Source organism: Prunus dulcis, chromosome 3 (assembly GCF_902201215.1).
Source record: "Prunus dulcis chromosome 3, ALMONDv2, whole genome shotgun sequence".
Taxonomy (NCBI): domain Eukaryota; kingdom Viridiplantae; phylum Streptophyta; class Magnoliopsida; order Rosales; family Rosaceae; genus Prunus; species Prunus dulcis.
This window is the reverse complement of record NC_047652.1, coordinates 627,615-647,371: the sequence shown is the minus strand read 5'-3', so window position 1 is coordinate 647,371 and position 19,757 is coordinate 627,615. Positions and strand designations below refer to the sequence as shown.

General features: G+C 37.4%; 2 protein-coding genes across 4 annotated transcripts; one reads left to right on the top strand and one right to left on the bottom strand.

Annotated features, from left to right (window-relative positions):
- Positions 1 to 86: 86 nt before the first annotated feature.
- LOC117623612 (nodal modulator 1) lies at positions 87 to 13,169 on the top strand. Of its 3 annotated transcripts, XM_034354657.1 has the most exons (27): positions 88 to 382; positions 486 to 551; positions 642 to 728; positions 996 to 1,052; positions 1,237 to 1,301; positions 1,419 to 1,588; positions 1,809 to 1,870; positions 2,063 to 2,146; positions 2,363 to 2,522; positions 3,660 to 3,775; positions 4,179 to 4,307; positions 5,639 to 5,710; positions 5,887 to 5,982; positions 6,053 to 6,130; positions 6,731 to 6,859; positions 7,205 to 7,378; positions 7,551 to 7,754; positions 7,847 to 7,960; positions 8,072 to 8,319; positions 8,556 to 8,601; positions 8,692 to 8,940; positions 9,637 to 9,867; positions 10,736 to 10,827; positions 11,374 to 11,602; positions 11,726 to 12,082; positions 12,331 to 12,404; positions 12,521 to 13,169. In XM_034354657.1, the coding sequence occupies exons 1-27, from the start codon at positions 281 to 283 to the stop codon at positions 12,624 to 12,626; spliced, it is 3,597 nt and encodes a 1,198-aa protein (XP_034210548.1). In that variant the 5' UTR covers positions 88 to 280; the 3' UTR covers positions 12,627 to 13,169. The 3 variants fall into 3 exon arrangements, with proteins under 3 accessions (XP_034210549.1, XP_034210548.1, XP_034210550.1); XM_034354658.1 differs by lacking the exon at positions 6,731 to 6,859 and having other exon boundaries at positions 87 to 382; XM_034354659.1 differs by lacking the exons at positions 88 to 382; positions 486 to 551; positions 996 to 1,052; positions 1,237 to 1,301 and having other exon boundaries at positions 644 to 728.
- Positions 13,170 to 14,064: 895 nt separating this feature from the next.
- Positions 14,065 to 17,535, bottom strand: LOC117623613 (pentatricopeptide repeat-containing protein At2g31400, chloroplastic). Its single transcript, XM_034354661.1, has 4 exons — positions 15,365 to 17,535; positions 14,835 to 15,051; positions 14,527 to 14,711; positions 14,065 to 14,437 (listed from the first exon to the last, which is right to left on the bottom strand). The coding sequence occupies exons 1-4, from the start codon at positions 17,302 to 17,304 to the stop codon at positions 14,173 to 14,175; spliced, it is 2,607 nt and encodes an 868-aa protein (XP_034210552.1). The 5' UTR covers positions 17,305 to 17,535; the 3' UTR covers positions 14,065 to 14,172.
- Between the last annotated feature and the right edge of the window lie 2,222 nt (positions 17,536 to 19,757).

The following is a 19,757-nucleotide window of genomic DNA, read 5'->3' as shown; positions in this document are numbered from 1 at the left end:
TAGCCTATATGTATTGTATATCAACAATTACAATAAATTCAAACATCGCCCCACACTTTGTGAAAATTACAAAGATGGGCATTGACGCTCGTTATTCTGATTTCTTAACCCCTCGCATGGACTGAAACACTCCACTCTCTGGACTCTCTCTCTAGACTGGTTCATTGTTTTATTATATGATATGAAGCTCGTGTAAATTACCAGATCTGTGTCGTTGATTTCAGAGAGACACATCTTCTCGGCTCTCGCCAATCTCTGCAGTCCAAACCACAAGCGCAAAATGAGCATCAAAGACGCCTCTCTTTTATTATTCTTCGTCGCAATCTCTTGGGTTTCTACCAGTTTCGCCGATTCAATCCACGGTTGTGGCGGCTTCGTCGAGGTAAAGTCACTTTTAGTTTCCTTCTCTGCGTTTTATTTGCCGTTGGAGTTTGTGGGTTCTACCCTTTTACCTGATCAAACAATCACACTTGAAAAACTTGTAGGCTAGCTCTTCTTTGATCAAGGCGAGGAAGCCCACGGATGCTAAATTGGATTATTCTCACATCACGGTAACAATTTGGAATTACCGGCTGATTTTCTTTGTTGGGTTTGACGGCATTTGGCATAAAGCACTCATGTCTTCTTGATTGTGATTTTAGGTTGAGCTTAGGACAGTTGATGGGTTGTTGAAGGATAGTACTCAATGTGCTCCAAATGGTTACTACTTCATTCCCGTATATGACAAGGTATTTCTTATGTTAATGCATGAATTTTAAGGATTTGTACCAATTCCATGTCTTTGTGTTTGTGCATGCCATTCTATTCCAGCTATATTTTTATTGTTATTTTTTTCGTGTTATGGAGCTTGGAAGCTATATTACATGCTCATGCTCTAGTGTTGTTGTAAAAATACTACATGATTAGCGGAGGTCATCAAAACCCATACTTATCTGAAACGTTCTGTGTTTTCATTTGATCTTCAATGCTTCTCATAGCCATTATTTCTAATGCAGGGTTCTTTTGTAATTAAAATCAATGGGCCAGAAGGATGGTCATGGAACCCAGAAAAGGTTTATTAACTTTTTTGTTATCTATATAATCTTCCCCAAGCATCATCCTCTCTCTCTCTCTCTCTCTCTCTCTCTCTCTCTATATATATATATATATGTATATGCATGTATATATGTTCCCATACATGGCCTTTCAACTCAGAATTTGCTTGTCAAAAGATCTGACAATAGTAGTATTTTATAGGTTCCTGTTGTTGTTGATCATACTGGCTGCAATGGTAGTGAAGATATTAATTTTCGGTTTACGGGGTTTGTTTCAATTTCTCCTTTTGTTCTTATTTGAGTTTTCATTATCTTGGAAGCATCTGTCTGTTCTTGTGCTTGGTTTGGATTTTCCGTATAAAATACCTTGTTTATATGTGGCAGGTTCTCAATTTCTGGTAGAATCGTGGGAGCTGTTGGCGGAGGGAGCTGTTCTGTTAAAAATGGAGGTCCTTCAAATATTGAAGTTGAACTTTTGTCTGATACTGGTGATGTTGTTTCTTCTGTTCCAACATCAGCAGGGGGGAATTACTTGTTCAAAAATATTATTCCAGGTACAAAAGTTGAGCTTTTGTTTATATCACCATTCACAAGTTTTTCTGATGTCTGCACATTTCACCAGTTGTGATTTGATTTCCAAAAGTTTTTAATTTTTCTTTTATATTATAAAGATTTCCTTCTCTCTCTCTCTCTCTCTCTCTCTCTCTCTCTCTCTCCATTAATCAATTTTACTGCAAATGGTATCTTTCTTATCATGCCCTTTCTTCGGTGCAGGAAACTATGAACTACGTGCTTCGCATCCTGACTTGAAAGTTGAAATTAGAGGTTCAACAGAGGTTTGTTTTATTCCTTCCTGCCAAGATTGTTTTACTTTCCTTTTGGCCTAGTGTGTTGTGTTTCTTTCCCCTTTAATTTCCAATGTGATCTTTGTACTTGTTACTTGGTTTTATAAGATCCTATTATGTTACCATTGATAAGCGTTTACAAGTTTACATGCCACTTGTGTTGAAATAATATGCTTCTTGCAGGTGAAATTGGGGTTTGGAAATGGCGTAGTTGACGACATTTTCTATGTCCCTGGGTATGATATTCGTGGATTTGTTGTTTCTCAGGTAAAAATGTTACTTTAGAGACGACAATTGTGCAAAATACAATTTGCTTTCTCCACAAGTCCCTATGTTAAATATCTTCTGTCCAATACATTGAGAAATCCATCCATTAGTACAAAAATTTTCTTAATTTATGTGAGCTCCCCTAATGTGGTGATAAGGTGAAATTGGACTTCTAGCATATTTACTTATGATTCTTTTTTTTTTTTTGGGGGGTAGGGAAATCCAATATTGGGAGTTCACGTTTATTTATACTCGGATGACGTCTTAGAGGTAGATTGTCCCCAAGGTTCTGGTACTGCTTCTGGAATGAGGAAGGCCCTCTGCCATGCTGTATCTGATGCTCATGGGATGTTCGTGTTTAGATCGATACCTTGTGGTAATTCTATATATTTTCTGTTTATTTGTTCTATTATCACAGTTTTGGTAGCGTTTTTTCCTCATATCCTTTCAGTTTGGGTTTTACCTTTCTGCTTATTCATCTTATATGTATTATTATTGTTTGATTAGATGTTATTTGTAGATGTACCATTGAGATTTTAACTGTTGGTGCATGTAATTTGAATCATTTAAGAGTATACTTTTAGGGACCGTTTGATAACCATTTCAATTTTAGTTTTTAGTTTTTATTTTTTGTGCTAGTATAGAGGAAAATGAGAGTGAGAATGGGAGTGAGGATCAGAGGTGAGGATGAGAGGGAGGAGTAAACAAAAGTGAAAACAAAAACTTGAAAGTGAAAACAATTTCAAATAGATTTCAGTTTTTAGTTTTAGTTTTCACTTTTGTTACTCCTCCCTCCCATCCTCCCCCCTCATCTTCCCTCTCAATCTCATCTCCACTCTCATTCTCACTTCCATTCTCCCCCTATTTCCTCTATACTCTAGCACAAAAAATGAAAAATGAAAAATGAAAAATGAAAACTAAAAACTAAAATTGAAATGGTTATCAAACAGGCCCTTAAGTCTTTGGTCAGCAAACTATACAGGTACTGCATCTAGCATTTCGTTTACAACTAAGTGAATAATATTAAACATTAATGTGTTCCTTTTATAAAATAAAATAAAATAAAACATTAATGTGTTGAAGGAAAGAGCAGTTCAGATGAATAGATGCTTGCAACTTTTACAGAGAACCACAATTTGGTTTTGTCCTTTGATAACCTAATATCAAAATTTGGTCTTCAGACAAAAGGACACCACTTACCCCCTTAAAAAGTTAAAAGAAGGTGTGGTGGCCGCATGAGTCTTATCTCCCTACAAAGGGCAGAACATTTACGTTCAGATTTATGTTTATATCATTTTCTTCTGTAATCAATGTTTTGGCTACCTTATTTTGTAGACCAAGTATTGATTACAAATCTCAGTTACTGCACCACCTTATTCAGTTGATGAAATTTTAAGATTCATCTGGTTTGAAGTCTTCTTCCTTGCATGGAAGAATGCTCATCATATGCATCTCAGCAATTTAACTGCTTTCAAGTTGAACCTAGTGCTCAGTTTCATTGAATCATTGGCAGGAACATACGAGCTCATACCTTACTACAAGGGGGAAAATACAGTATTTGATGTTTCACCTCCTGTCATGTCAGTAACTGTGGAGCATCAACATGTGACAGTTCCCCAAAAGTTCCAGGTAAGGTGCATAATGGCCAACAAGGTTATTCAGGCAATTTGGTGATGTCGTAGTCTTTGTTTCACGATCTGTCTTCCCTAAATACTTTTGTAATTTCTGAACAAGATTAAACTGGGTTAAGTCACATAGCCTCACTTCGTTTGGGTTAACTCTATTGATTGGCTTCCCATCCATCAATGCGGAACCGTCATATAGAAAATTTGTGCATGCTAACATTATAAACATATTAAACAAATATGTTATTCATACTGATTTCATTTGGATTAAACAATTGGCAGCCCATGCATCCATTTGAAAATGTTATATAATTTATTTGTGTATGCTAACATTAGTTATTTTTGTGTTGTGTGTTGTGATTGTTAGCATATATTTAACAGCATCATCTTCTATTCTTGTTGTGCAGGTCACTGGATTTTCTGTTGGTGGCCGTGTTGTTGATGGAAATGATGTAGGTGTTGAAGGTGTTAGAATCATAGTTGATGGTCATGAAAGGTCCATCACTGACAAACAAGGGTATTACAAGCTTGACCAGGTAAATTTATGCATCTATTTTCTTCCTCCCTTTTAGCTTTCTTTATTACAAACTAAAATATTGAAAACGCCCAAAAAAATCAGCAACTTGCAGCTCCCCAATCCCATGAACACTGAACGATATATCTCTAAATGCAAAAGAGACTGAAGCCAATAACAAACTCTTCTCCACAATGAATCTGACTATATTTTTCCTTGGTGAAGATTCTGGCTTTTCATTCCAACCAAACCACCCAAAAGCATCCATTATATAGAACTTCCACAACACTTCTGCCTTTTTATCTCCACTAAGAGCCCGTTTGGTTCAAGGTTTAGGAGATTGGGAATGGGTTTCAAATTGCATTCCCATGTTTGGTAAGTGAGCTCTTGGGAATGCAATTATGGACTCATGGGTATGGACTTCCCATGTAAGGGGGAGGAAGTTCACACCCTTGGCTCACCTTGGGAAAATTTTCCCCCCACTTGGGAAAGCATTTAATACAGTTTTTTTGGACTAACTTACCCATGTTATTGTTTTTAAATACCACTTTTGACCCTTAAAAAAATCTTAATATATTAACTTTTAATAATTAAAAAATCAAGGGTATTGTTGGAAATTTGATAACTTTTCATTCCTTATACTGCACTAACCAAACATGGGAATGGGATATGGTTGCATTTCCTAGTCCTCATTTCCCAGCATTCCCTTGTCGTGGGACCTCCATTCCCTTGTCGTGGGATTAGACATGGGAAGTTTATTCCCAAGAAGTTGAATCCGCGAACCAAACGGGCCCTAAAGGAACATTCTTTCTCAACAAACGAAGGTATTCTATAATGAAAATGCATTAGGCAATGGAGAAACAGATCATCAATATAATTGCTCAAGGAACGGCTAATAGTGCCTTGGTGCTTGCTATTAGCCATTCCTGGAGCGTTCTACTTGATGTGGGGATAACCCAACTTAATCCAACTTCCCTAGGCTTCCACCATAAATCTAATGCAATGGGTCGATAAATAAACAATTGTGTGCATTTCTAGCTTCATCTGAACACATGATACACAAATGGAAAGAAAGGCAAGCATTAACTCCTCCTCTCAACCATATCGCAAGTGATGGCCCTACCATGGGCAATTATCTGAATAGAACATGTATATTGGTTTAGCCTTTTAAATCAAAGAAGCAGGATAAAAATAAGAAAGAAATTGATCGCAACCAACTTCCTTTCAAAAGATTTACAAGATGGCATCCCTGATAGTTCCAACTTCCAACACCTTCTATCCAAACTAGATGGCATACTGTTGTTATTGTTACTTGCTATTGAATTTAGCTTACTTAGCTGTTCAATGTTTCAGGTTACTTCCAATCGCTATGCAATAGAAGCCACAAAAGAGCATTACAAGTTCAGCAGTTTGAATGATTATTTGGTAGAATATTTTATGAGAATCTATTTCTGAACTTTTGTATTGATTCTATAGCAAGGGTACCATCCTTTTGTGTTGGAAACTACAATGTTCAATATTCTGCATTTAACTAGGTGAATTGTATTGACTTTCTATATCATAATGAATTGTGTTTTATCCTACTTTGCTTGCTGATCCAGGTATTACCGAACATGGCTTCAGTTGTGGATATTAAAGCAGTTTCCTATGATGTCTGTGGTGTGGTTCAGATGACTAGTTCTGGTTACAAGGCAAAGGTAAAATCAGTCCTATGCTCTTCATTCTATGTTATGTGCAGGAATAATATTTGTCACATTTATATTCTAGGTAGCTTTGACTCATGGCCCTGAAAATGTCAAACCTCAAGTGAAGCAGACTGATAGAAGTGGAAGTTTCTGCTTTGAGGTATGTTATCTTTATGTGCAATGAGGATGTGCTCTTTAGTTTCTGGGCATATCTAGAGACTTGTACTTTCTTTTCTTATATTGAGGTGGCTAAGGTTATGAAAGAGAAGGGATAACTGACCCAGTTCTTATGATCAAAGCCGGACTAAATTACTTTGATCTCCTTTTCATTGATTTTATATGCGACTGGTATTGGAAGTTTTGTAAAGTTGTTTGGTTAATGAGCTGATCCTAGTATATTTTTGAAGCAACAAATAACTGGAACTGGGTTCAAGTTACTACTATCTTGTGTTTTTGATTGCTTAAAGTTCTTTTGAACTTCCTATAAAACAAAAAGTGCTTTGTACCAACTTAGTCATTTTTGTTATAAGATTAGTTGATAAGCTATAGAAGTACAACTGCAAATGAGAACTGATCTTGGGACCTTTCTTTGCGAGTATTTATAAATTTAGTATGTTGATTTTTTCTGCTGTATTTCGTTTTTGTTTGTTTTCCTTTTTGCTGGCTTTCATCCAGTCATTAATTGACATGTGCATCGAGATCCAAAATTAACCCCATTACCTATGAAATTTGCCTCACCTTTGTCTTTAACGTTGCCCAGGTTCCACCTGGTGAATATCGTTTATCTGCTTTAGCAGCTTCGCCTGAGAGTGCTTCTGGTCTAATGTTTTTGCCCTCTTATATCGATGTTGTGGTCAAAAGTCCATTATTGGACGTGAAATTTTCTCAGGTAAACTTATGTAAATTATATGGATTTTTTTTTCTTCTATAAAATATAATGACTTTTATTTTCTCTATCATTGGGTCTTCAATGTTTTCTCATACTAATATGCATTAGAAGCCCTTCTGCCATGAATAAAATATCTTGGCATCAACTTGATTTGGTTGGTGGTCTAGTTATTTCATTGCCTAGGTAGTTTATTAGAACAGATGATATGATTATGGACACCAAAATCTAGTCAACAATAAATTCTGATGATTTTAGATGCGTTTGTTTATGATAGATGTTTAATTTATCACTAAGATATTTCTTTCTGATCCTTCCTTTTTTTCCCCCTCTTTTTGTACAATTAAGGCATTAGTCAATGTGCGTGGTACTGTAGCCTGCAAGGAGAAGTGTGGTGCTTCTGTTTCCGTTACCCTTGTTAGTTTAGCTGGTAAACGAAATGAAGAGAGGACTGTTAGTTTGACGGATAAGAGTAGTGAATTTCTCTTTCAAAACGTCATCCCTGGGAAATACAGATTTGAGGTACATTTCTTGTCTTCTGCCCATAACATTGTGTTTAACTTGTATTTTTGTGCTGCAGACAGTTGTTGTGAGATGAGCAAAAAGGTGTGCATGTCGGAATTTGCACTGACTTGCTATAAAATGCCATTGATTTAGACATGTGTTTTTCTTTGGATGATTGTTGCTACTTTAGGTCAAACACAATTCAGAAGAACCTGCAGCTGTAGAAGATAATTGGTGCTGGGAGCAAAGTTTCATTGATGTGGATGTTGGTCTTGACGACGTAAAAGGAATTGAATTTGTTCAAAAAGGTTACTGGGTCAATGCCATTTCCACCCATGATGTAGATGCTTATATGACTCTACCAGATGGTTCATCCGTTAATTTGAAAATTAAGGTTTGCCCTGTTCATTTATAAGCCCAGATGAACTAAATGAAGACGCAAATGCACCAGCGTGTGAAATTTATTTTCCTCTTTATGAACTGCAGAAAGGTTCTCAGAATATTTGTGTAGAATATCCTGGAGTGCATGAACTTCATTTTGTCAACTCGTGTGTTTCCTTTGGGAGCTCATCAATTGAGATTGATACATTAAACCCATCGGTAAGGTGTTTATCTTGATTCTTCATTTTTTTTTAATAAAAAATTTCTTTCTTTTGTAACCTTGCTTAAGTAGAATCTCCTTCACCTCACATGTTTTATCTCATTTTGCAGCCTATTTATCTGAAAGGACAAAAGTATCTTCTTAAAGGACAAATCAGTGTTGCTTCAAGCTCGTTTGATGGTGTCAATGAGCTACCTGAGAATTTCATTGTCGACATTCTAAGTAGCGGGGGCAGTATTATAGATGGGACCACAGCTAGACTTACTTCCAGTGAAAATGACCAAAGTGCTGCTGTGTATGAATATTCTGTATGGGCCAATCTCGGAGAAAAACTTACCTTCGTTCCTCGGGATTCAAGGTGCATAGTTTTTTCGTACTGCTTAGTTATAGCTCTTGTACATCTCAAATGTTGAGATGCATCAATAATATTGTCCTTTTAGTATATGTCTTTTGATTTATTTCTTAATTGTTACTCTATGCTTTCACAGTTTTACTTACTTTTTCTTGCTAAGAAAACTTAGTACCACATCGGTGTTACTGATTTGCTGTTATTTCACGATTTTTGCTTATGACATGATCTGTGATGTTTTGCAGAAATAATGAGATGGGGAAGATCTTGTTTTATCCCAAACAACATCATGTATGGATTGGTTTTTAGTTTTTCTAACTATAGAAATAGAAGTCTCTATTATGTTGTATCAAGATTAATCTTAAAACTTTTCTTCGTCAGGTCGTAGTTACAAATGATGGTTGTCAAGCTTCAATCCCTCCATTCTCTGGTCGATTGGGTTTATATATTAAAGGATCAGTCTCTCCCCCTCTTTCTGATGTTCATATTAAGATTCTGGCTGCTGGAGATAGCCGCATTGCTCAACTTAAGGACGGTGAATTAGTACTTGAAACTACTACGGGAAAGGATGGTTCCTTTGTTGGGGGTCCTTTATATGATGAAATAACATACAGTGTTGAGGCTTCCAAGGTTTGGACATCTATTATGTTATGACATTAATTTACTTAATGCAATAAAGTATTCTGCATGGTGTTCCGTCAAGGTGATGCATTGAATTTTGATGACTTGGTAGATGTTTTTGTAGTTTGTTCATTTTTTGGATTCTTGGTGGTGTTTATTTTGTAATAATTACTGATTTTACGAGGATTAAGCATGTTTTAGAGGAAAATCCATAAAAGCAACTTAAGAGATATATAATGTAAGTAGTTCAGATTTTGGAGATCTTGCCCTTCACTGCTAATATATCTCGAGATATAACTTGATAGATTGTTTGTAGGTATTCCCTAAAGATTGTCAGTAAAAACCTCTCTAGCTAAACTTGTGATGCAACCATCATGTATCTTTTTGACATATTTGTGCTTATTCTTACGTCTTTTATTTTTCTCAATACGGATGAGTTAAATCAAGAACAAAAGACAGGTTGATATCTCTATTCCTGCATTAAGATTCTCCCTTCCTGGCGTAGTGCAATGCAAATTGGTTTTGCCTTAAGATGGTCAAAGTACATATATAATTCGAGGGAATAGTTGGGACATACTTTATATTTGTGGTATTAATGATTAAGACAGGAATGAACTAATATTATCTTCACTTCTGAACTGAATACAAGACATACTTGAGACTGCAATTCATTGCTATCATCCTAATGTCTTTCATTTTGTGCAGCCTGGCTATCATTTGAAAAAAGTTGGCCCTCATTCCTTTTCTTGTCAGAAGCTTGGCCAAATTGCCGTAAATATATATTCTAAAGATGATGCTAAAGAGCCTATTCCTTCAGTGTTATTATCTTTGAGTGGCGATGATGGCTACAGAAACAACTCAGTATCTGGAGCTGGTGGAACCTTCCTCTTTAACAACTTATTTCCTGGGACTTTCTATCTCCGTCCTCTGCTGAAGGTACCCTTCTAGCATATGCACTCAAATAAAAAGCTCATGCTAATTATTTTGTTTTTGTTCCTATTCTGCATCCCCTTTCTTTTAAAGTCCTTGTTTTGGATATTCAGAATGTACGAGTTAAGTAACTTTGAACGCATTCTGAGGTTACAAGACATTGGTTCAACAATCAGCATCCATCATTTTACTGCTCTGAGTTTAAAATACATTTGGTTAATCAGTTCAGTACCAAAGTTTCAACACGAGTTTTAGAACAAAACTAGTCTAATGTGCAGTGCTTACCTTTGTTTGGAAATAATATATGACAAGAAAAATCAGTTCCACCGAGTATGTGGCTAAAAAAGCATTGGAACTGAAAAAAAAAATTTAAGCTAATTATACAAGCCCATAGTGTGTGTGTATATATATATATTTCAGTCTAGATACAATGCCTTTTTTGTTCAGGCTTAGATCTTTTGACCAGTTTACTTTGTCCAATTAGTTTTCAACTTTAACTGTTTAAGGTGGGACAGTATTTTTTATTTGGTTTCTACTTTCAAAATTCAAGTTTTTCAGTACTACATGCACTGGGTTTTTTGAACCTGGTTTGTCTTTGAAATTTGAAATTCAGAGTTTTGTTAATATGATTTACAAGCTAGTTAGCTCTCTGCCTCTCTTTTTCTCATAAATTTTTGTATTATTAGAGTGTAAGTTTTTCCCCTTAATGATTAAATCCTACATCCGCCACTGCAAAAGACTGGTCGTCATAAAAAGATACTACTGTGATAGGGCCCTAAAACCCCAATATTAAATGGTTCACTTTTATCCCAAAGCTAAGGTTATAATTAATCACTCCACCCGACGAATGACTTTTGTTCCTGACATCCTGTAGGAGTTTGCTTTTTCCCCTCCAGCACTGGCGATAGATCTTGGTTCTGGGGAGTCTAGAGAAGCTGTTTTCCAGGCTACTCGAGTGGCTTACAGGTTTTCCATTAGTCTTCTCTTATATTTAGTTTGTAATAAAGCCATAATTTTTATATGTGATCATATGGATGTTTATTTATTTTTTATTATTACCTCCACACATATAAACAGTGGCAAACCGTTCTCTTTCATGGTAAGAATTTTGAACCATGTGGAAGTAATTAGGATTTGTCCCTTGCCAAGACTGGATAAAAGTTAAATCGAGCCCCAAACACTTGGTATAAGCTTATGTAATACAACTGTGCCTCATTGATTTTGTTTTCCTTCCCTTTTTAGTCATTATTGTTTACTTTTGGTGATTAGTATGCTACTGTAATTTTGACTTCTAATCAATAATTTTATTTTATTTTTCAAATGGACTTTATATTTTATCTTATGCTACTTTGCATCATATCTTTCAGAGCATGCATGGTCCGAGTTTTTGTAATCTATTTTTTGAATATTAAATAGCACTCTATAATTTGAACGGTGTAACTGTGTAAACGTGCAATTTTAAATCTAATTTATGCTTTCTGTGAGATCTAAGTTGGTTTATACTCTTCCCAGTGCCATGGGTGTGGTCACTTTGTTGTCTGGCCAACCAAAAGAAGGTGTGTTAGTTGAAGCCAGATCAGAATCAAAGGGCTTTTACGAGGAAACAGTGACTGATTCATCTGGAAGTTATCGTTTGAGAGGACTCCTTCCTGACACAACCTATGTAATCAAAGTAGTAAAAAAAGATGGTTTGGGTAGCGCTAAAATTGAGCGTGCATCACCAGAATCTGTCACTGTCAAGGTTAGTTTCTAGAAATTTTTATGCAAACAGTGAAAAAGAAGAAGAAAAATGAAGATGGAAAAATAGCCTTTGTTGATGTTGCTTCCCATATATGTTGATTTCAGCATTTTGCTAAATTTGTAGGTTGGCTACGAGGATATCAAAGCATTAGATTTTCTGGTCTTTGAACAGCCAGAGACAACTATTTTAAGTTGCCACGTTGAAGGAAAGAGAATCGAGGAACTGCATTCACATCTACTTGTGGAAATCAAATCATCTAGTGATGTTTCTCGGATTGAGTCTGTCTTTCCTCTTCCTCTTTCCAACTTTTTCCAGGTGAAGGACTTACCTAAGGGTAAGCACCTTCTGCAGCTCCGGTCTAGTCTTCCATCAAGCAGCCACAAATTTGAATCTGAGATTATCGAAGTCGATTTAGAGAAGCACACTCATATACATGTTGGCCCACTTAGATACATGTTTAAAGAGGATCACCACAAACAGGTTTGTTCCACTTATTGTCCAATAGTTTTTAAACGAATCTTGTAAATGTACAACGGTATTAACCTATGTTATAGAGCCCCTATCTTTATTTTCTTAAGTCATCATATAACCTAGTTGCTGCTGATTTCATGGTGCTTACTCTTGTTTATGGTGATTTAATTTTTGCATGTGAGGCTATGAAGTGGGTTAAGAGTAAAAACTAACTAAACATTCGTTTCCTTATCGTCTTCCACTTCCATGACCTACAGGATTTAACTCCAGCACCAGTTTTCCCTCTTATTGTTGGAGTCTTAGTGATTGCTCTGTTTGTCAGTATTCCAAGGTATTTGTTATGTTATTTTTCTTCCTAGTACACCTACTTTTGACAGGTTCTGGACATTTTGGTGCTCATTAACTTGCTATAATTATTATCTACTTTTATTATGCCTCACCTTGAAGGTTGAAGGATTTATATGAAGCCACGGTGGGAATACCAACACCCGGATTCACTACAACTGCAAAGAAGGAAGTGCGGAGGCCAATTTTGAGAAGGAAGGCTTACTGAATGTCAGTTTGTGCCTAATGGAAATGCACAAATATTAGATCTGCTTTGCCCTTGCTGTTTCGAGGTTGAAGATGAACTTAGCCTAGGAAAGAGCTTTAGAAAATTAGAGCCACTCAGGGTATTTCCTCAAACTGTGACGGGGCCTGTAAGGTTTTGTGATATGAATTTTGCATTTTTTATAAAAAGCAAAAGCTTCCACCATGGTTGAGGCCCTTCATGTCCTAATTTTTGGCCTTCACACTAGTGGACATGCAATTTTAAGATAATATTCTTGTACTTGGAAGTGAGTGACATACGGGACGATTCATAAGGATAGGATTTAGGGACATGAAAGGTATTACATTTCTTAATTCTCCCCCAACACAAGCGGTTGATCAACAGGCATGCGTATGTATGTTTTGAAGCTACACTTACAAACTAACAGATTATGCAATGTTTCTTATTGTGGGTGATGTAATCATCATGAATTATCGTGGCACTTTTTTCATATTATTATCCATTTATCAGTCGTCGCATCGCATGTATTCAGTAAAGTTTTTACTATCTTCTACATCTACTTAAGGTGGATTGGCTTTTGCAACAAGTTTTTCATATTGTGCACAATCACTCGAAGAAAAGATAAAGCAAAGGGATGTGTTCTGATTAAGTCAATAATTTATAGATATGTTTTATTTATTTATTATTTCTTTAAATCTCCTGCTATCTTGGGTCTTCTGTTTTGTTGCAGTGCTTTGTATTTGTATTTCAATCAAAGTTAGCTTGAGAGGTTGTTTAGGGCATCAACTGTAGTTAAAAGATTTAGAGTTATTTACATTGATACCCCGAAGATTTTAGTGTTTTCATAGCAACTCCATGAGGTTTTGAAAATTACAACTCCTCCTCTTGAGGTTTTAAATTGCTTTTACAAAACCCCTTGCGTTTAAGTTTACCCAAAAAAATCAGATGGCATGTACACACCCATGAGGTTTAATTATTGAGGTCAATTTGATCTTTTGAAGAAGTGGAGTTTTCTGACAACACCAATAAACCTTCGGTGGTGTTTAGTGTAGATAAACGTTAGGTGATTTATCGAGGCTTTGCTATCTTGCCTCAGCATTTACGTAACGCAAGGGGATCTTGTGCATAGGGAGGGTGTCAAAATTGTATTCTCATTTTCCAGTTAATCCAACATTTTGTTTAATCAATTCTTTAATTTCCATGTAGAAAATCAATCACCAAACCACATTAGAAACAAGCATGTTTTAGGATTCAGGAGTCACAGGGTTTTCACGTTCCCAACCAACCCAATGCGAATTGAGTTACCTCATGGACTCATGGACCATGGCATGAAAGAATTAGACTGAGGGACTCTGGGAAACACTGGTGGGTAAATATTCCATTAAAATTCGAAGGCTACATCCCCTAATGGAAAAATAGACTGCAAAATTCCAAATTCAGATACAAAAAAGAGAGCATCAAGCTAGAAAAATCTGATAACAACACATATATTACATTTATAAACATGTTTAGAAGGATACCAGAAATTGTCATATGTTACATACAACTACTACAAGGCGAGGGCTTGCAAATTGGAGGTTTGCTCCAAATCTGCACTTTTTGGGCAAGTCCTGTCATCGTGAAGAACAAGCACCTCCAGTGTGCCGGATTCTCTTAACCAGGCAGCAGCCATGGATCCCGTTGATATAAACCTACCCAAGTTACACTTGGCAACCCGAAAGGGTGCACCCATGCTGGTAAGAAGCGCCTCAATAGCTCGTCTTAAGGTGCTGTCACCTACTACTTTGCTATGTTTGCCCCACCCTGTCAAAATGCTGCACGGAATCGACCAGAACACTAAACTTTCTGACCGAAAATATTATGGAATAGTGATTTGTTTGATGAAAAGAAAAAAAATGCAAACCTTAACAGGTTCGGCAGTTGTTGGCCTTCAAACACTATAGAGCGTATATTGAGCAACCATGCATGAACCATTGCCCGGGCAGCCCCAGAAGACATTAAATGCAAATCCAAGCATGAATTCGACCACACACTCTCCCATACATTTCGGCGCTTCCCTTCAAGCACAACCAGTTGCGCCCCTTGTTTCTATTAAAAAAAAACAGAGAAATATTGAAACACTTCAAAAAAACATATTGACGTCATTTCGTATGGGCAAAAGGGAAAACCATGAAAGCCTGAAAAGGTGGCATCTCAATTGGTAAAACTTACCTGTCCGTAGTGCCATAGCATGTCGGTCAGAGCATTATAGAACGCAGATGCAGTTGAAGAGTCCATCTGCTTAACTTCATCAAACAGAGACTCAGCTTTAACCCATACATTATCCCTGTAGCCCATGAGAAGTCCGTGGGCAACACCGTAAACTTTGTTATCAAACAACCGGAGTTCCTCCAATAACATTGAAGCATCTTCAAAAGAATTACAACGGCTGCATTTAAAGGCCATTGAAACTGAGATTAGCCATACATTCTGGGAGACTATTAAACTACATATACAAAGAGATTAGGGGAAGGCAAAACAGAGATAAAAGCATTGACATTGTACTCAACATTAGATTTCCTAACCAACCATCTAATCATGGGCATTGTAGCCTAAAACTCTCAACGACATTCCAATACACGGAGGCCACACGTAAATCTCAATATCTAGTAATGCACAGCGCAATTTGATTTTAACGGATCTTTAAGCAACACGGTCCTCAATAATGTAATAACACATATATGAAAGATAAAAAGATATACCTGCAAGCATTTAAAATGGCAGAAAATGTGACAACGTTTGGTTTGATATCTAGCTCATGCATCTTCTGAAAGATGCCCAGAATGCACAAGATTTCTTGTCTAACCTTCCTATCTGTTTTTGCATAACCCGCTTTCTCAGCAGCAAGTTGCCCAAACATCTTCATAAATCTGTTATCCCCCCTATCTCCCACCTGAATCCCAATGGCATCCCCTTCAGAAACTGAAGATGAAGATTCTGTCTGTAGCACAATGCCGCCACCAGCAGCATCAGCTGCACATTCTGTTGTTGCTGACCGACCAAAAGCATCAATTATTGAATTATAAGTGACAACATTAGGTCGAATCCCTTCCTTGGTCATCTCATCAAGCAACAAAACAGCAGATTCCACCAGTCCATTTTTGCACAAAGCATTGACAAGTTCACTATAAAGCACAACATCAGCCTTCAGCCCTGCCTGCTTAAACTCTCTAAAAACCTTCATTGCCTCCATATACAAACCACCTTTTGAATACACATCAATCAATGTTGAATAAGTTAATATGTTTGGTGATACACGTTCTTCTTTCATCTGATTGTACATTCTTTTAGCGTCATCATACTTCCCTTGCTTCCCATACCCACCAAGAAGTGCATTATAAGATACAACATCCTTGGCAATCCCAACACTTTCCATTTCCTTGCAAACCTTCAAAGCATCTTCGAACCTACCAAGCTTCCCATAAAGTGAAAGCAATGTATTATACAGAACTCTATCCAGACCAATGGCCAAAAACTTCATTTCATTAAATAAACTTAGTGCATCTTCTAATCTACCAGCCTTAGCATAACCATCAATAATGGTACTATAAGTGACCACATTGGGCAAAATATTTTTTGAAGGCATCTCGGACATAATCTGATATGCCAAATCCATCTGCCCACCTTTACAAATCGCATCTATAAGGGTATTATACGTATAAATATCCTGATCAATTCCTCTATCCACCATTTCACTAAACAAGTTTCGAGCCATCTCCCACAGCCCGCCTCGACTACAAACCGCTATGAGCGAATTATAAGTGATTCGATCCGGTTGCTCCCCATTTCTCAGCATCTCATTGAAAATCTCCACTACCCTCTTAAACTCCACTCCCCCTTTTCCATACGCATCAATCACTGCATTGTAAGTAACCAAATTCGGCTTCAAGCCCGAATCTTTCATCGACTCAAACACTCTGATAGCCTCCTCACAATACCCATTTCGCCCATAAGCGGTAATCAACGCTGAATACGTATAAACAGTCTTTCCATATCCCTCATTAACAGCCGTTTGAAACACATTCTTAGCAAGCTCAACCTTTCCTAACCTACCAAGAGTACTAATCATAGAACTAGCCAATTTCCCCTGCTCAGTTCTCCTTTTCTCACGCCTCACTGCAAACTCAAAGCACCGAATCGCTTTCCAACACTCACCTCTATTCCCAAGCTCTCGAAATAAAAAAGTGTAATCATCAGACCCGCAAAGCCTGGAGTGAAAACTAAGCAAAATATCATCAAGAGCAAGATCGTCATTACCGAATTGGACGGCTTGGTGCAGGGCCTCCTCGGCGAGCGGAGAGCGGTAGGATCCCATGGTAGCTTTGGGGCGGCCCAAGTGCATTTTGGAGACGAATCGTGTGGAGCGGCGGCCCGAAAAAGCGGTGACAAGATCGGATTTTGGATGAGGGAGAGGGCAGAGAGAAGAAAAGGAGGAAGTGGGTGTGGCAGTGGGTGTTTTTGCGGCAGTGCGTGGTGCTTGGGATGGTAAAGGCAAAGGCTTTGGGAGAGAAACTTGTTGCTTCGTCCATTGATTGCTTTGGCGGCTCTGGCGCTGAGATTTTAGGTGCTGGTTTTGTGGGTATCGGTGGGTTTGACACGGCTTTGTCGCTGTGATTGAACAGTGTGGAGGCGTTGAAGCCATTGTAGATATATAGCTAGAGAGAGAGAGAGAGAGTGAGTGAGTGAGAGTAGGTAGATAAATAGATATGTATAGAGAGAGACAGAGAGAGAAGGAAGATGAAGGAGTTGCGGGGATTAATGGAGGTTTTGGTAGGGTTTGGTTTGAGAGTGAGGAGCTGAGGAAGCCATTTGGATATGGCGGAGATTACAGAGAGAAAATGCGGCTTTTAAAGATTTAAGTATGTGCGCTGCAGCAGAGTGTAGTCAGCTGTCTTTTTCTCTCCTTCAAAGCCAAAAGTTTTTATTTCATCCTTTTCTTAAACAAAATAGGAAGAAAAAAAATATTTATTTATTTTATTCTTGAATACCCGTGCCTTGTGGACAAACAAATTAGGAATTTAGGATTCCCAGATTTCACCTTGTGTTTTTTTTTTTCTTTTGTCCATTTTTGATTCTAAACTCTTTTGACTTTATAAATATCAAAATTTCCATTTATAACTAAATATTTTAGTGTGTATTTTTGCTCACCGCGTAGGCTTCCAAACTTGCCAAACTTGCCCTAGTAAAGTCCACTCCAACATCCATTTTCTTATCCCTTGACCAATAGCATACAATTGAAGGCTTCTGAAACTCAAGAATGCATGATAGCTGCCACGCTTGTAAAAGTTATCTCCGCAATGAGTGGAAGAGAAAGAGCTTATACATTGCAGTTTGTATTATATGAAAGGGGAGGAGAAACCAAAGATAAAAACAATGAGAAATAATGGGTGCATGATCATAGTGAATTATCAATGTTTCATATTTAATAAATTAAAATTAAAAATAAAAAAACAATGGTTACAGAGAAAGTATTTGCCCGTCCAGACTTGATACTTTGACGCTGAGGCTGACACACATTGAGGTGTTTCCTGTTGGAATGTCATATATAAAAGAAGTGGAGCAGTCTAAGATTCTTCCGAATAGATGGAATGATTGTCCTGAGGATGAACATCTTGATCAAATAAGTAATGAAAGGTATCCGTCTCGGGCTTGTAATGTTCAAGATAAGATGCGTTCGTCTGCCTCCTAGAGAATTGATGTTGATGAATACGAGCCCGATGGTTACATAGAAAGTATTTGCCCGTCCAGAATTGATATTTGGACGCTGATGCTGATACATTTCCAACAGCAGCAATCTGGCTCGAAGGAGGTGTTTCCTGTTGGATTATTATATCTTCACTATTTGATGGGTTCTTCTCGTACACAAGCTCGATACAGAACTCCTTTGCCCAGAAACTAAATTCCTCATTTATTGAAACATGTACTTGTTCTCCTTCCTCCAATTCATCATTTTCAAACCGCCAGTGGCTTAGCCATAGCATGTATTGGTTCTTTTTTGGGAGACCTGCTGCAACTGGGCAATAGGTCCACTTAAGACCTTTGGTCTCATTACTGACTTTAAGAAAGTTTCTACTACTAAACCAAAATGGGCAGCGTGAATACATAACACATATATTTAAGCCTCGGATCTTGAGATTAAAATGTGAAGGTAGAATGATAGACAAAACAGATTTACCCATGCTCCTGTATGTGAACCGATCTGGAATCTTGTTTCCATGAACGAAAATACTAAATATGCCACATTCATAGAGTCCCTGTTTCATGTAAATCATATATTCCAATGACAAGTTAATTATGCAAACATAAAGAGAGAGAGAGAGAGAGAGAGAGAGAGAGAGAGAGAGAGTATATATGTATAGACTATACACAGAGAGCCAAAGACAGAGACAGAGAGAGAACCTGGAGGGGCCCGTTCCTTGTTGTACATGTCAGGTAATTGGTCATTTCAACCTCAGTACCTATGCCTGTGGATTCCAAATTAAACAGGCCCATATCCCTGATCATTTCCATGTCAACCCTTTTCAACGGTTTTATATCGAACAAGCTTTGAACTTCAACTAATTTCTTGCATTTCCAAAGACTTGAATCCAATGATTCAAACATGTTTGGTAGATTCGTTATTCTTTCCAGTTATGTACAATAACTTGCATGCAATTTTCTTAGACTCCGTGGGAGCTTTGGAAGAGTGCGTAGCTTTGCGCAACCTTGTATCTCAAGAGTCTTGAGCATAATAAGACCGTTCATGTTTTCTGGTAGCCTCAGAATTGGGTTTCTACTTAGATTCAAATGCTTCAACAAGGACAAGATACTAAGATCACCAGGAATCTCTGACGGATTGCAGTCAGCCAGACTTAAGGTTCCTAAGCAATTTGGCCAGATTTCCATGGACAAACTGGCTAATTCAAGCTTATTTCTTGTTGATACCCATGACCTCCAGGACCATATTGATTGCCATATTTTTTCTGATAACATATTTAATTTCTTCCTAACTCTAGTTGTAGAGTGTAAGTGATTAGCAGCAGTCGTACTGGTATGAAGCACAAGCTTTGAGCACCCAGAAAGATCAAGTTCCTGAAGAGATCTCAACATGCTAAT